The 17,898-nt window shown below is 42.1% G+C and overlaps 1 protein-coding gene across 1 annotated transcript; it reads left to right on the top strand.

Moving 5' to 3' along the window:
* The first annotated feature begins 14,450 nt into the window (after positions 1 to 14,450).
* Positions 14,451 to 16,563, top strand: LOC117594836. Its single transcript, XM_034293987.1, has 2 exons — positions 14,451 to 14,643; positions 15,271 to 16,563. Exon 2 carries the CDS (start codon positions 15,382 to 15,384, stop codon positions 16,486 to 16,488), a length of 1,107 nt encoding a protein of 368 aa, XP_034149878.1. The 5' UTR covers positions 14,451 to 14,643; positions 15,271 to 15,381; the 3' UTR covers positions 16,489 to 16,563.
* Positions 16,564 to 17,898: the final 1,335 nt, after the last annotated feature.

Raw genomic sequence — 17,898 nt, 5'->3', positions numbered from 1 at the left:
AAAAAAATGCATTAAACACTGTTGATCCTACTACCTACGAGGTACACAAAGTGAGCACACAGTATGTAGAATCTGACACACCCAGAAATCAACAAAATCATCAAAGACGCACTGGAAGGCAAGGTCTGATCAATCGGCCCAAACCTATCTGCCCCAACAGTTCGTATCATTCTCAAAATATCATTGGAAGGAGAGAAGGGAATAGAACCCACCTTCCAAGATCTGAGACAACAAACTGTGCTCATTCCTAATGTCAGTCCATACAACACACCTCTTTTGCCTGTGAAAAAGGTAGGCACTGGAAAGTATTGCATGGTTCAAGACCTACCCCCCTTGAATTACGTTGTTCAAGTTGAACTCCCTGTCGTACCCAACCCTGCCAGCATCCTGTTCTCAATCCCAAAAGACACCAAGTGGTACACTGTGACTGACCTCTGCTCTGCATTTTTCTCAATTCCTCTGCACCCTGACTCCCAACCATACTTTGCCTTCACCTCCTGCGGACAGCAGTACACATACACAAGACTTCCACAAGGCTACTGTGAGTTTCCATCCAGGCAGGGTTTGCAAATGCAGTCCTCATTCAGAAGCAAAATGGGTCTAATAGGCCTGTGACCTGGTATAGTCACCGGCTGGATCCAGTGGAAAGAGGGATGCCAACCTGTGACCAAGGCTTAGCTGCCGCTGCCTTCGCACTGAAGACATCAGCAGGCCTCACCCAAGGCAGTCAAATTACCCTTTATGTAGCACACAGCATCACTGCAATGTTGGAACCAAGGACTCAACACATGACTGCCCAACAACATGAGATTCTGTTGATTGCCCCAAACATCACCATCAAATGATGCCTCACCATGAAACAGCCACCGATGGAGAGGAACATCATTCCTGTCTCTCTGAAAATTGCATAAGAGACCAAGCCCCGAACAGACCTCCAGGACAATCCCCAGTCTAATGCAAAACTAAAGTTACTCGTAGGTGGCTCATCCCGGTGAATGGATGATGGTACTGGACTGCAGTCAGGATATGCTGTCATCTCCATAGACAATGGGATCATTGAACAAGGTGAAAGAGGCACAAGGACTACCCACCCCATCGCAGCCGTGCCACAAGTACCAACCAGGCGACTGGGTCTAAATCAAGATCTTCAGGAGAAAATGGAAGGAACCAAGATGGAGCGGACCACACCAGGTCCTCCTGACAACCCACACAACTCTACGGGTATCCGGAAAGGACACCTGGATCCATGCCAGCCACTGCCGAATGGATCACAACCCTCCAGTCGAGGAGGACAACCCACAGGAGACAGAGGAACAGGCCAACTCGAGGAAGGAGTAGACCTACTGTGCCCCAGGAAAAGAAAACCTGGAACATCCAGAAGTGCCTTACTTTATGCCATTACAGTGTTCGCCATAGTCTCTGTGATACCAGTGGTGGGAACTCTGCTGAGTCTAGAATCAACTGACCCCTTCAATGGAGTACCAGACAATCCGGCGAACAACAAGAGTGATAAAAGGGAGAACTGGACATCAATACAAGTAACTGCACTCACAACCCCCACTTGCGCACACACACAAACACAGACACACACCAGAGTTACTGAAGAAGGAAACAGGGAAGGCCTGAGGTAAAAGGCAAAGAATGTCAAGAGATCTAAGTAAACCACAAGTGGTTTGCACAGAAACAGAAATATCCTTGTTTTGTAGCAATATTCAAAGCATGGCTAAAGAGTACATGCTTCTGGCCATCCAAGAATATGCAACAGGATGATATTGTATGGTTGGAGGGCTAAATCTAACCAGTAACGAGGGATGGAAACCAACTGTATTCACCTCTGCGATAGGATATTGTCAGCACACCTTACACGCATATTAATTCTCTACACCCACAATTAGAGAAGGATCTCTCTCATACACATTACACTTCCCTCACCAGTTCTACCCTGTATGTATGTACATTGCCCTTACTGCCACAGGAAGGGAGAGCGATTTGAAATTGGTGTAATGTTTACTGTGGTCACTCTGTTTAAGATGATTAGTGGAACTACATTCTACTGTTCTTTCTCCACTACGGAAGGAGCTGCAAAAGCTGAAAACAGGTAATGCACCCGGGTCATCAGGTGGTAATACAGAACTGTGACATACCAAAGGTATCTAAAGCGCCACATGACGGCACTATGATTGCCCATCACCCATTGCCCCCAATCCACCCCATGATACCGGAACCACACACTAAAGGTGGGACTGGAAATGTGTATAGTCAGTTAGCCCTAGCACATGCCAAGGCTATTGGGATGGGGGAAAAGTGTGGGCTATTAACACTCTGATGTCCACCCCAATATCTGAATGTGATATGTGAGCCTTATTGTTCCCTGATTAAACCCACAACAACTGCTGGGTGACCCCCATGATAAAACAACATAGGGTGTGGGGAGACATCAACTCTATGCTACTCTTGCAACAGAAAGGCCATCCCAGTAACTATAGCCATCCCAAAGCCACTCAAGTGAGAGGGGCCAGGGTCACCGAGAGGGGCCAGGGTCACAATTCTTGGGCCACTCTCACTTTAATAACATTTTGAGTAAGTTAGATCCAGTTTCCAACCCCCAATTATTATCCATGTCGAATTCCTCTTCAGACTGTATAAGTAAAAGCGTAGCCACTCTCCTTGGTCTTCTATCTGTAGCAGGCACCTGTGACATAGCATCTTTGGATGGAACTTACTGCGCATGTGGTACCCAGGCGTATTACTTTCTTCCCAGAAACTGGACTGGTGCTTACAGACTAGCCTATGTCAGTCCAGCTGTGTGAATCTCAAAATAATTTCTAGGAGGAATAAACCAAGGGAGACAACGAAAATGTGACATCTCTTGGTTGACCCATTAACAGACCTGGGGAACCAGAACTATGGGTGTTATTGCCAATGTATGGGGTGATGCAATCTTTAGATCAGGTGCGAGACCTAGCGATGGAAATAGAACACCTAGACAATGTCACTGCCATGTCTAGCAATTTGATGTGTAGAGAACTAGGAGCTGTACGTTTGCTTGCACTACAGAATAGGGCTGCTTTAGACTATTTGTTGGTATCCCAAGGAGGTACTTGTGCACTGTACCTTTATACCAAACTGTAACTCCACTGTTGCTGAATTAGTTCAGACACACCTTGAATAAGTTTCAGGTCCATTCACCTGGCTAACAAAACTATGGGGACAGTATGAGTGGTTAGTGTTTGAATGGGTGGGCTCAGTCATTCATTCATTCATTCATTCATCTTCTTCCGCTTCATCTGGGGCCGGGTCGCGGGGGCAGCAGTCTAAGCAGAGATGCCCAGACTTCCCTCTCCCCAGACACTTCCTCCAGCTCTTCCGGGAGGACACTGAGGCGTTCCCAGGCCAGCCGGGAAAAATAGTCCCTCCAGCGTGTCCTAGGTCTTCCCCGGGGTCTCCTCCCGGTGGGACGGGACCGGAACACCTTCCCAGGAAGGCGTTCCGGAGGCATCCGAAACAGATGCCCAAGCCACCTCAGCTGACCCCTCTCGATGTGGAGGAGCAGCGGCTCTACTCTGAGCTCCTCCCGGGTGACCGAGCTTCTCACCCTATCTCTAAGGGATCGCCCAGCCACCCTGTGGAGAAAGCTCATTTTGGCCGCCTGTATCCGGGATCTTGTCCTTTCGGTCATGACCCAAAGCTCATGACCATAGGTGAGAGTAGGAATGTAGATTGACCGGTAAATCGAGAGCTAAGCCGCAAGGCTCACCACGACAGACCGATACATCGACCGCATTACTGCAGGGCTCTGTCATACTTATTGTAATAATTCTATGTCTGCTAATGTTCCTAATGCATTATTGTTGTCGAATTGCCATAAGCAAATGTGCAGGTACCCATGATCAGTTTAGTATTGTAATGTGAAACAATCTAACATCTGTACCCTTCAAGACTTTTCCCCCTGGTTCACACTGATTCTCACTTACACTGATATGCATCACAAGTCCACACATAGTTTTAAAGCCTGGAGTTGTCACGATGGTATACATCAAACACAGAATGGGCCCTTGACCAGTGTGGTGAATCGTCCACCAACCCACAAGTGGATGCTATGCGGATATCCAGAAGAAAGAAGACTAGCATCTTGATGTAATAATGTCTTGTTGAAGTAGCTTATGAAGTAAGTCAAACACTAGTCATCAAGACACTGACTGGAAAAGCCCTAAGCTGTGGTAAAATGTATGCATTTAAAATTATACTCATGTTTCTCTTTTACTTAGGTGTTTGTCCATAAATGGACAAAAATTGAGAATTGTTGAGATCATGATTTTGGGGTGTCTCATACCCCATCATTCTTATAAAAGCCTAATCAAGGGGTATGTCATTTCACATTGTATAGCTTCATTGTTGTCATCATATACTGACCAATTTCTGTATCCTGATCAAAGTAAGTTTCTATCTTGTTAATTAATTATCATAATCAACTGTAAGAAATTAATGTGTGCGATTAACCTAGCCTACATTGACTGAAATGATCAAGGGTGTAATCTTGAGTATACTGCAATTGACATTCTGTTACCAGTAAATGTTCTCCTGGATATCAAGAGATAGTAGAGAAGTAGACCAAGTGTTTGGTCTTGGGTGAAACTAATTGAATAAATGTAAATGTGTGAGTGCCAGTTTCTTTGTTCCATTGTTGGAGAAAACAAAGGAAGATAGAATTTGAATTTTGCGCCAGTTCTCCTGAGTTTCACACCTTTTGTAACAAAGAATCAACCTTTTGGTCAAAAGTATATAAAGCCCCCTGTAACCATAAGACTTAGAGCAACCCATCCTGCAGTTAGTGTATCTTCTGATTCTGATGTGTTGTTGACTGAATAAACATAACCAACTGCTATCTACGTTTGAAGAATTTTGATTGTAAATCGTATTACAGAGAGGAATTAGTTGAGTTTCAACATTAAGTCCAACAGTGTTAATGCTTTTCAAAAGCTGGACTAATTTGATGCTCCCGAAAACATTCTCTGAGACTTTAATAGTTGCTCTTTGCGCAATGACTGCTTGAAGTCTGAAACGCATGGACATCACCAAAACGCTGGGTTTCCTCCTTTGTGATCCTTTGCCAGGCCTTTACTATAGCTGTCTTCAGTTTTTGTTTGTTCGTGGATCTTTCTGCCTAAAGTTTTGTCATCAGCAAGTGAAATGCATGCTCGATCGGGTTGAGATCAGGTGATTTCAAAATATTCCACTTCTGTGCCTTAAACTCCTGGGTTGCTTTCACACTATGTTTTGGGTCATTGTCCATCTGTAATATGAAGCTCCGTCCAATCAACTTCGCTGAATATGGCTGAATCTGAGCAGACAATACAGGTGCTGGTCATAAAATTTGAATATCATTAAAAAGTTGATTTATTTCAGTAATTCCATTCAAAAAGTGAAACTTGTATAATGTACACATTCATTCCACACAGACTGATATATTTCAAGTATTTAATTATTTTAATTTTGATGATTATAACTGACAACTAATGAAAACCCCTCTAATCAGCTAATTAACTCAAAACACCTGCAAATGCCTTTAAATGGTCTCTCAGTCTAGTTCTGTAGGCTACACAATCATGAGGAAGACTGCTGACTTGACAGCTGTCCAAAAGACCACCATTGACACCTTGCACAAGGAGGGCAAGACACAAAAGGTCATTGCTAAAGAGGCTGGCCATTCACAGAGCTCTGTGTCCAAGCACATTAATAGAGAGACGAAGGGAAAGAAAAGATGTGGTAGAAAAAAGTGTACAAGCAATAGGGATAACCGCACCCTGGAGAGGATTGTGAAACAAAATCCATTCAAAAATGTGGGGGAGATTCACAAAGAGTGGACTGCAGCTGGAATCAGTGCTTCAAGAACCACCACGCACAGACGTATGCAAGACATGGGTTTCAGCTGTCGCATTCCTTGTGTCAAGCCTCTTGAACAAGACACAGCATCAGAAGCGTCTCGCCTGGGCTAAAGACAAAAAGGACTGGACTGCTGCTGATTGGTCCAAAGTTATGTTCTCTGATGAAAGTAAATGTTGCATTTCTTTTGGAAATCAAGGTCCCAGAGTCTGGAGGAAGAGAGGAGAGGCACAGAATCCATGTTGCTTGAAGTCCAGTGTAAAGTTTCCACAGTCAGTGATGGTTTGGGGTGCCATGTCATCTGCCGGTTTTGGTCCACTGTGTTTTCTGAGGTCCAAGGTCAACGCAGCCATCTACTAGAAAGTTTTAGAGCACTTCATGCTTCCTGCTGCTGACCAACTTTATGGACATGCAGATTTCATTTTCCAACAGGACTTGGCACCTGCACACTGTGCCAAAGCTACCAGTACCTGGTTTAAGGACCATGGTATCCCTGTTCTTAATTGGCCAGCAAACTCGCCTGACCTTAACCCTAAAGGAAATCTATGGGGTATTGTGAAGAGGAAGATGCGATACGCCAGACACAACAATGCAGAAGAACTGAAGGCCACTATCAGAGCAACCTGGGCTTTCATAACACCTGAACAGTGCCACAGACTGATCGACACCATGTCACGCCGCATTGCTGCAATAATTCAGACAAAAGGAGCCCCAACTAAGTATTGAGTGCTGTACATACTCGTACTTTTCATGTTAATACTTTTCAGTTGGCCAACATTTCTAAAAAATAAAATTTTTATTGGTCTTAAGCATAGACTGTATAAATAATGGACGAAGCCCTTTCGCTCTTTTCCATTGGTGAAAAATGAAGCCACCAGTGTCCTGATACGACGCTGACATCTTGGACTTGCGTCTGCGCAGATAGCGATCTTGGGACCAGTTCTGCGCAGTAGTTATGCGCAGTAGCGAGAAGGAAGTAAAGCCATAAAGCCGCGAAATCAACGGCCCCACCCCTGTGCCCCGCCCTCACTCTCCCTCGCAGAATGCGCATACCGTAATCTATCGCAAGTCCAAGTACAGTACAACCTTTGCTTGTTAAACCTAGATGATATGTTATAGCCTAACTTACATCATGTTTAACCTTAATTTAGAATAGGCTTAATACAAAAATAATTGGTAACTTCTAGCTAACGATCACCTGCTAGCTATTAACATGGCTATTAACGAGGCTTGTTGTCTTTTAGCTAACGTTAGCTAGCCCATTACATTTATTTACTAATTAAATAGCTTATAAATTTAACTTACCCAAAATGTAACTTACTTATCTCCTCAGTCCTCCGAAGATTCAGTGGCTCCTCGGCTCAGATAGCTGTCAATCACAGCTGTGAATCACGACGTCACACCACCGTTTTTAGAGCATTAAATAACTAACTAAAAACAAACTTATTTTAAAAACAAACTCTTGAATTTACATTAGTGTGATACAAACTACAGTAAATGACAGAAACCAGCTTCGGAAAAAATATATTTGAAGGGTAATTTAATTGTTTAGTTGGTCTCGCGTCCCATTGAATAACATGGGGAGGGCGGGGTTTATGACCTATACTGGGACCACTCACTAGGGGGCGATCGAGACGTTTTGGCTTCACTTTTCAGGGCTTGTGCGGCACGCTCTGTCTTAAGTATTATTCTAATTTTCAGAGATACTGAATTCGGGATTTTCATTAGTTGTCAGTTATAATTATCACAATTAAAAGAAATAAACATTTGAAGTATATCAGTATGTGTGTAATTAATGAATATAATATACAAGTTTCACTTTTTGAATGGAACTACTGAAATAAATCAACTTTTTGATGATATTCTAATTTTATGACCAGCACCTGTATATCAGTGTGCACTTTAGAATGTATCCAGCTGCTTCGGAATTCTGTCACATAATCAATACTAGTAACTAGTAACCCAGTGCCATTTGAAGCTATGCATAGCCATGCCTTCATGCAGCCTCTACTCTGTTTTACAGATGATGTTGTATGCTTCAGATCATGAGCCGTTCCAAGCCTTCTCCATGCTTTTTTCTTCCCATCTTCTGGTCTTCTGGTACAGGTTGGTCTTTGTTTCATCTGTCCAAAGAATGCTTTTCCAGAACTAGGCAGGCGTTTTTTAGACGTCTTTTGGCAAATTCGAATCTGGCCTTTCTATTTTTGTGGCTTATGAGTGGTTTGCACCTTATGTTGAACCCTCTGTATTTGCTCTCGTGAAGTCTTCTCTTTACAGAAGACTTGGATAATGATATGCCTACCTCCTGGAGAGTGTTCTTCACTGGGTTGAATGTTGTGAAAGGGTTTTTCTTTACCATGGAAAGGATCTTACAATCATCCACCAGTTCACCAGTGTGTTTTTTCCCCCTCAGAATGTACCAAACTGTTGATTTGGCCACTCCTAATGTTCCTGTTATCTCTGATGGATAAAACATTTTGCAGCCTAAGAATGACCTGTTTCACTGGCATTAAGAGCTCCTTTGACCGCATGTTGTGGGTTCACAGCAACAGCTTCCAAATGCCACCCCTGGAATCAACTCCAGAACTTTTACCTGCATAACTGATGAAGAAATAATGAAGGAATAGCCCACACCTGTCCATGTAACAGCTTTGAGTTAATTGTCCAATTACTTTTTGTCCCTTGAAAAAGAGGTGGCTACATACTAAAGAGCTGTAAATCCTAAACCCATCCTTCAATTTGGATGTGAATACCCTCAAATTAAAGATGAGACAGCACTTTAAGCCCATCTTCATTATTTAACTGTAACTTGAATTTATGTTTGTAAACAGCCAAAATAACACAACTTTTGCCAGTGTCTATTTCTGGACCAAACTGTATATCCCTTTAGACCCTGCTGTGGATAAGCCTATTGGTAATTCTTAAAATAAAGCATATTTTCTTACACATTTTTAACAAACAGATATAGCACAAAATCTAAGAACAAAGTAAAATGTCAACTTTGTTTTAAAGAGCACACTCTTTAACACTGCTTTAATGTAACTTGGAATAATCTAATTAGTTTTTTCCTCGCATGGTGTAGATGTAATAAAAATCAATCTCGCACTCTCCATCTACGAGCCCATTAAACATTTACTGCTACACGATTTCTTTAAAAACCTAACAGAAGAACCAGATAGTAAGCTAGCATCAGCAAGCAGTTGGGGTCTTGAGGTCCGCACATCTAATGGGATCATAACGTAATCTTAAGGCACACAAATCTCATGATCAAGTGATGAATTTTTCATCAGCAAAGCACCATTGTGTTTCAAGTAGCTACATGCATAGGCAACCAATTATTGGCTAGCTAGCAGCTTGGTTACATAACCATACGGTTTTCAGACTTTTCATCTCTCTATCAGTCCCATTTCTCATGAAAACTCAATGTGATAAAGATTGTGAAAGCAGGTTACATAACATGGGCTTTATTACAAGACCTTAACTTAAGATTGTTTAGATCTGATTTCAGTTACTGTATTAAAAACAACAAATCAATTACATTTTTCTTACCGGAGACAAATTACCAGGAGTTCAACCTCACAAATGAAATCGTGTCCATTTTGGTCTGTGGTACTACCATCTGGAACATAAGATTTTATTGGCCTAGACTAAAGTATCTACGAAATTCCCCAATAAGAAGTTCTTCAATTAATCAGTGAAAGTCCCCAACGTGTTTTTGCAATCTCAGCAAATGGTCTCATTGTTGAATAAACCTATCAATATAATCTTGACTATTTAGAATTGTAGTAACCTCCAAGCTTTTAATTTTAGAGGGGATTATATTATAGTCAGTCAAATGTGATATGCTTGCAAAATACATTTCTGAAATATGTACTATTAATGTGGTAGTCAGTGAATTATCAAAAATAAATATGTTGAAAAGTTTTATAAACAAAAATAAAATAATACATTCACTGTTCGCTGCTATTCCCACCCTGCTTCCATGCATACAATTTGAGGCATACCCAAGAGCAAATGTTCTGCAACTGCTTCTGCACTCCAATCGCAACATTCCATTTGAAATTATTTAACTTCCGGTGTATCACAGCTCATTGACCCTGTTAGGTGTGATCGGGCTTGAGCAAATAACCATTCATCCTCCACAGCTGATGAGCTCGCCTACCATAATTAAAGTTTTGTTATTGCTATCTAAAATATATTACCAATATTTCACAGCATCAAATATGGACATCACCAAAAATATACCCTCAGATTGTTACTTACCTCAACATCATTATCGCTTTCAAAGAGCAAGGACGTTTCCTTCGTATTGCCAAACAACACAGAAACAGTAAAGAGTTTGGGCGTTGGCGCTAGCATTTTGAGTAAAGGACAGCATACCATTTTTCTGGCAGCCTTATTATTTACAGCATCCATGAAAATAGTTAAAGTTTTTAATCAGGTAGATATTGTGATTACCCAAATATTATTGTTAAAGAAACACGGTCATCCGCAGCCACTACAGTAATTTAAAGGCCATCTACGGCCGCTTTGAGGTCTAATAAAGTTTGCTACTCAGTTACAATTCTGCCAAGTTGTTCCAAGTAGCCTACTAATACAATTAAACCAATTAAATTCCTTGATGCACCTCTGCGTCTCCCAATCACGTTTTACATTAAAAAAGGTAAAAACAGCTGGTGCAGCTTGATGGGGAGATTGCCATCCAACAAACTATTATCATGTAGAATATATATTTAATATAGTATTAAAATATAGACATTTTAATTATTCCTAAAATGACCTTTCTTGTGGACTGTTGATCCTGTCAACACTTGAATCTAGTTTCCATCTAGTTCCTAACAGAAACCTGCTTGACTCCTGTTCCTTATTACATTAGCATTGCTAGACTTACTAGCTATTGACAAGACTGCCATCTGTATCAATAACATGATGGAAACATTTTCTACTTAATATTTGTCCACTTTAGCAATGTCAATTGTAGATGTATTGATTGTATAAGTTAGTGAACTGTTATAAACTGTTGTAGGAAATGAAACAAAATATTAAATGTCTGTAATATGAACCGAAACTGAAGGAGCAAGTAGGAGAATAGGAAACCCTGTTTAAGCAGTTGCCGGGGAGAGAAAGATTTAGTATGTCTGTTTTGTGAGAAACAGGACACAGGTTAGACACACACACACACATAGTCTGACAGGCCAGACAGATACCAGGAGGAGACAAGAAGATGTTTGCGTTTATCCTTATAAGGAATAGAATTGGAACTGGACCAATAGCATACTTGTTCTGTGAATTTAACGACTCTATCTTTTGGGCGTAGTAGAAGTATAAAAATTATGTTTTGAATGTTGATCCTTAGACATTGTGCGGCGACACGTGTCTCCAGAAGCTTCTGTAATAAATGGACATATAACTACGGTAATTGCCCTGACTCCCGGTGTTTTATTCTCCTTTCCAACAAACCAACTCGGGGAAGTGTTATACTTCAACACAATGTACTTCCAAACTCCTACAGTGTAATTCAGACAAAACTGTATCCCATTTAAAGCCATTAGACCTGTTCAAATTTTCACCATCATTGCAATGTAACCAAGTGACAAAGGTGAAATCCATGAAAAGCAAATTATTTTCTCAAGCAAATTTGCTGTGTATACTTTACTGCTGTTACTGCATTCAGTTTGTGCACTGAAATGCATTAAACAAGTCTTCTGAAATTTTCGTTTTTGAAAAGTAAATCCAACAGATAGTTAGGCCTGGAAATAATTGTTTCTTGTGAATAACACTCACATGAAACAGGACAGAGTGAGATGTATGTGCTAAACTAAGTGATGTATGAATGAACAAAGTCTGTCTATTACAAAAGGATATGTATCTCAAGAGTGTCTATGTCCATGTGGGGTAAAGCAAAAGACTGTCTCTGGGAGAACCAACTGACTGGGTTTTTAAAACAGGGACTTGTGATGCGATTGGGTAATGGAAAACAGAACAGGTGGTGCAATTAGAAGGGGTGTCCAGTGATTGGTCCACCTCAACAGTCAGGCGATGCACTCATGACTGTCAGTTGGGAAACACCAACGAGTAGAGATGGGCGATACCACTGATTTTCTTTTCGATCCGATATCAAGTAATATTTCGATACCAGTACTGATACCGATACTTTTAAAAGTATTGTGTATATATTTGCTGGCTGTCATGAAAGAAAGGACAATCAAATATGGAAATCCAAATTTCTGTAGTGAGAACAGCACTGTCTGCATGTTGTAAAGTTGCCCTTACTATGTCTTGACAGTCTTTATACAGGTCTGCAATTGTCCCCTCCATCATGAGTTTTGCAGCTTGGGATTTTACAGTACCAATCAAGGAACTTTACAAACACCTTAAAACAGGGCTGTCCAACCCTGTTCCTGGAGATCTACTGTCCTGTAGGTTTTCCCTCCAACTAATTTAGCACACCAGCATCTACTAATTAGCTGGTTGAAAAGCTTAACCGGGTTAGTCACAAAATGGGTTTGAAGAGAAAAGGGTTGGGCCGCCCAGCCAAAACCTCCGTCTTCAACAATCAAGATTGTCTGGAGGTCCTTCACATTCATCTCTCCAAGGTTTCTTGTAATCTCTGCTGCTTTTTGAGGGTCTTCTATGGAAGAAAATTCTACAAGCTAAATATAAAATGTTTAAGTCTTTCTGGACTGTATAACTCACATAACAACCTAAGTTAGATTAAATAGCTACATGCAATTATTAAAGTTTTAAGAGTTCCAAAATGCATTACACAATTTGATCACAATTTTGAAAGTGACACTTTTATGATAAAATAATGGCCAGCGTAAGAGTTGTATACCCTATAGATCATTGAGATCTTTACTTTGAGAACATTTTATGAGATACTTTCTATGCTGTAAAATCCTGAGCAATACATATTAGTTTTCCCTCAAAATGTATATAATAAATTCAGATATTGTTTGAAAATATGAACAACTTTTACATAGTTGGGAATATTAACCGTAGTCGGTGTATCAGAGTATTCGTTTGCATTTAAATGCACCCACTGTAATATTCTGCACTATAATAGCCTATTTTGCAAAAAAAATAGTATTTCCTGCTTTGTATTGAAATCATTAAAAAAGATATATATATTATCTATTCACATATACTATACTTTGTATATACATATGGCTTACGTCAACTGCCTCAGTACTATGTCATCAGAACTAGGGGTATTTGCCTGCGTTCTCTCCTCTGATCGCCTCCGCTGTTCTTCATCATGCTATTTTATGTGGTTGATTCTTGAGTTTTAACAAGTTTTTAGTATTGCCAAAATATCGTACAGACTTTTTACGAAGATCACATGTTGCTTCACGTTTGATTATTGGAGTGAAATAACCCCAAACAACGATTTGTTTCCGTTTTGCCATGAACGTACAGGTAACTTACACAACTCTCATGTTCTTTAACTGTGACTGAGTGTTACAGCATGCCTGTGTGTAGGTTATATTAGGAGCGGAAGGAGACCGTAGAAGTTCCTATAAACAACTTTTTTTCAGCACCGAAAACACATCGAGTTGATAAAATAAATAATAATAATAACTGGTTAAAGAAAGCACTTGGTATCGATATTTTTATGTAAAGATCGATTTTCAAAAAGAACTGTGAGAATCGAAAGTATCGATACTTTGGTATCGATCCGCCCATCCCTACCAACGAGCACAATTGGGAACATAAGGGACAGCTGGGGAAACAGCAGGAGGGGAAAAACACAAACGCACATACAGGGTACCTGCATGCGTAACACTCCCACCATGGTTTGCTACACAAGACAAAAAGGTATACAGAACACTATTCAACTAGTGCAAAGGCATCCACACAGGATAGAAAATAAAATACTTCTCTAAACACGATACAACGCATCTGCCAGTACATTATCCAACCCCTTTTTGTGGCAGATCTCCAAATTATAATTTTGCACAACAAGTGCCCTGAGTTGCGCATGTTGTGGAAATTTCTTAATACAGTGTATTTTTTACTGATTAAAGGACTAAGTCCCTCTGTTTAGATAGATAGATGAATGTGAGGGTTCTGGCATTTGCTTAGGGGGCATCATTGACTGGTGTCAGCTGATGAAAGGGTTACTCTTTATCTCCTTATCTGTTTGAACTCACCAGGGCATCTATTGTCTGTCCAGATACTGTAAGAACTCTTTAAGTTGAAGAAGGTATTTATGGCGGGAAGGAGAGCTGTCCTTGGTGTGAACCTTTGGGTAAACGCTACAGTAAACATTCTGGCAGGAGGGATAAGGTGGGGGAAGATAGCATTTGACGTGTGTTATAGAACAGAGGGAATGTGTCCTGATTGATCTGGAATGTCCAGGATTTGTCACACCCCTCTCCTGTCTTTAAATACTGTCGATTGCCTGTTTTCATTTAGAAACTATTCACCGTTACTTTGTAACCTGTATACTTTCTCCTTGCAAGTTTCATTAAAACCGTTTATTGCGCAATCGATTTCTCCTGTCTTACCTACCATTTTCGTACAACTATTTGGATTTTAGAAATTGCCATCACAATTTGGGGGCACGTCCGGGGTCCTAATCCTGATCGGTTCGAGTCTTTTTCCACAGCAGGTTTACCGTGCACGGCCTGAGAACAATCTCTGGACTCTATTATCCTCCTAATAGGCTATCCTGTGAGGGGTTGAGAGAGAGTACCTGACTGGAGCTGAGACTCGTGCCGGATCGGTACAGGTTTCCTGCGGAAATTGAATTTGGAGGTAAGAACGCAATTCGGTTAGCGGTTATAGTTAAAATCTGCAGTTATATTATCTCACTTACGGGCCGACGGGTCTATTAATATGTGTTAGGACACGTTAATTGCGTTAGGGCGCGAGTATACTAGGGGTTAGGGCTCCTTTTTGCGTTAGGGCGCGAGTATACTAGGGGTTAGGGCTCCTTTTTGCGTTAGGGCGCGAGTATACTAGGGGTTAGGGCTCCTTTTTTGCGTTAGGGCGCAAGTATATGTGTTAGAACACACGTTGGATTTTCTTTTACCAGGTTTTCTGAACATGGGTAAGTGCGGCAGTAAACCATTGAACGCCCCTCGTAGTTACGTTGGACCGGCAGAGGTAATGAAAGATAAGTATGGTGTTTGGACATGTGAACAATTGTACCTCTGGGAGTTTTTGGGTTTTCCAAAGAATGGCAGCTTTAGCCAAAGACAGTTGCATGGGTTGAAAGAGAAGTTGGAGGAATACGAGCAGGGGAAAATTAAGAAAATACAGAAGGGGAGACGGAAAGTAGATTGGAAAGCTTATGGTATGTGGAAAGAAGAGACTGATAAAAGATTTAGGCAGAGTAGTGTAGGGACTATTGATCAATGTGTTCTGGCTCCTCTTACTAAGGTTGATGTGGATCTGGATTGCCCTCCGTCTGGCCGCCCTCCTTCATATTCTGCTGCCTCACCACGAAGGTCCACAGCAGATCCTGAACCACAAGAAGAAAAGTCGCCGGAAATGTCGCGAGATAGTCCCACTCCTGTTCGGGAGACTTATCCTGCACTCGCGGCCGACTTTTGTGCGACATCCCCAATTGCCTGGAGAACCAGGAGCGTCACGTCGTCTGGGAAGCCTGAAGGCCATTTCCCGATGGTAGAAGTTGCTAATCCATCCGTGGGAGGTGACGTACAGGGGCCCCCTACTATTTTCGTCTACCGGCCATGGTCGCCTGCCGACCTTAAAGACGTGGCCGCCTCACTACCCAACCCGGAATTGGAAGGAGGAGAAGAATTCAATCGTGTTTTTCTCCAGATGCTTGAACAATATAGACCAAATATAGTTGAAATCGAAATGGTCATGATGAAAGCCTTACAGCTCAGATGGGGAAGGGTGAAAGGAGACTGGCCCGTGCAGAATGGCCCGTATAATTGGGGTGCTGGTTCTCAATACAGGATAACCATCATGGCGCTGTGTGGACGGATAGGTGCCTTTTTCCCGAGACGGATGAACTGGGAGAAAATCTCTGACTGCAAACAGAAGCCGGGGGAAAGAGTCACAGACTATCGTAATAGACTTGAGAAAGAATTTGAAATTCACAGCGGGATGGGTAGAAAACCAGAAGGGGCTAATGATTCTCCCTGGGAACAACAGTGTAAGACAAGACTGGTGGCTGGTTTGCTCCCAGATTTGCAGAAACATGTAAAGGAGCACTGCGTGGCCTTGGACGAGGGCCGTATGGAAATTGTTTGGCCGTATATCAAGCACGCCGAAAAAGTCTGTGAGGGCCAAGAAGATAAGAAGAAAGACGAAAAGGGGAAGCGCGAAGCTAAACTACAGATGGCCCAACTGGGTTTTTACAGCGACTACGACCAGAGGGCCCGAGGACGAGGTAGAGCGAGAGGACGAACACAGTCTAGGGGCAGAGGACGAGGGTCTGCTAATCGATACAGTTATGACAAAGGTTGTCATCGTTGTGGCTCGACTGAACATTGGGTACGCGATTGTCCGGAAAAAAACACAAGAGAAGATGGACAAATGAATAGGGACAATTTGAATTCCGGTGGATTTACAGTGAACAACCCAAGAGCGCATAGGACTGAAAATTACCAGGGAGAGGGGTATTGACGGTCGGACGGGGCGGTCCAGGGAACATCTACCAGTAAGATCCACCCATTACATGACCCCGCACATATTGATGTTATGCAGACACTTAATGTACAAGCCTTTAGAGAGAAAGTAGAGTATCAGGTTAAACCCACAATGTTTCTTACAATTAATGGTAAACAGATAGAATTTTTGGTTGACTCCGGAGCGGGATATTCTGTCCTTAGAGCCCAGGAATGGGACCCGCTTCCAAAATTAAGTGGTAGAACTATAATTACAGTAGGGGCTAGTGGGGGACAGACCACTGAGCGATTTACAACCCCTCTGTCGGTTGTAGACGACGAGGGTAAGCATTATCCAAAACATTCATTTCTGTTTTCCAATTGTTGTCCAGTTAATTTGTTAGCTAGGGATTTGATGACACAGTTAGGGATCACACTAGAATGTTCAGACAAAGGCATGCGAATTAAACATACTGTTTTGCAAGCAGTTCAAAATAGTGTTCAGTCTGTTGATTATTGTTATTCATGGGATTTAGAAAGAACAGGGCATAGAGCGGTTTCACATGAGTTGGTAAATAAGGCGATGAATAGAGTAGACACTGGTTTGGCTTTGTTTATGGATGTGAGTGACTTGCGTTGCTCGGCGAAGGTTTCAGAAAGTCAGGATGTTGGTTTTGAGAAGGTGTGGTTTGATAATGGTAAAAGTGATTTTTTGGCAGGTGAATATGTATACTGGTCTTTGGGGGGGTTTTGTGCCTGGTCTGTGCGGAATGCGAGAGAGGTGTCTCGCTTTTTTGATATGGAGGGTTCAGACCCCCATGTTCCCCTTGCTAAACCTGTGTTTGGCACATGGGATAGCCTGGGTCCTTGGGTGAAGGGGTGCAATACAGTAGTAGACTGGGTCCCTTGTCACATGGTTGGTGTGGAATTTTCCGCGGCAGCCCAGGCCTATAGAGAGAGGTTTGGGTGCACCGTTTTGGGTAAACGGGAAGTACATCTTATGCCGCATGAGGACTGGGTCCGCCAGGTCTGTGCAGTCCAGGTGGCTGCTACAGATCCTAGGTTAGTGGAAGTTCCACCCTCCTTGTGGGCACAGCATAAATATGATGTTGGGTTAATTAACAATGCACAACCTCTTGTAGTTACACCTAGAGGACCCCATAGACCATGCCAGGCTCAATATCCACTGAAAGCGGAGGCTATTGAAGGGATAGCTCCCGTGTTTAAAGCATTGTTAGAAAAAGGCATAATTGTTTCATGTCCAAGCAGCCCCTGTCGCACTCCTATTTTTCCAGTTAAGAAAGCCAAGGTTGCTGGACAACCTGTGGCGTGGCGATTTGTACAAGATCTTAAAAAAGTTAATGAAGCAGTATATGCGCGCGCACCGATTGTACCTGATCCATATACGATTATGACTCAGGTTCCGAGC

Source organism: Esox lucius, chromosome 1 (genome assembly GCF_011004845.1).
Source record: "Esox lucius isolate fEsoLuc1 chromosome 1, fEsoLuc1.pri, whole genome shotgun sequence".
In the NCBI taxonomy this organism is placed as follows: domain Eukaryota; kingdom Metazoa; phylum Chordata; class Actinopteri; order Esociformes; family Esocidae; genus Esox; species Esox lucius.
This window is presented reverse-complemented; position numbering and strand designations above follow the sequence as displayed.

Bases quoted from the DNA above. Each gene is read 5' to 3' on its own strand.
- LOC117594836 (XM_034293987.1), top strand. From the start codon at position 15,382: ATGTCGCGAGATAGTCCCACTCCTGTTCGGGAGACTTATCCTGCACTC.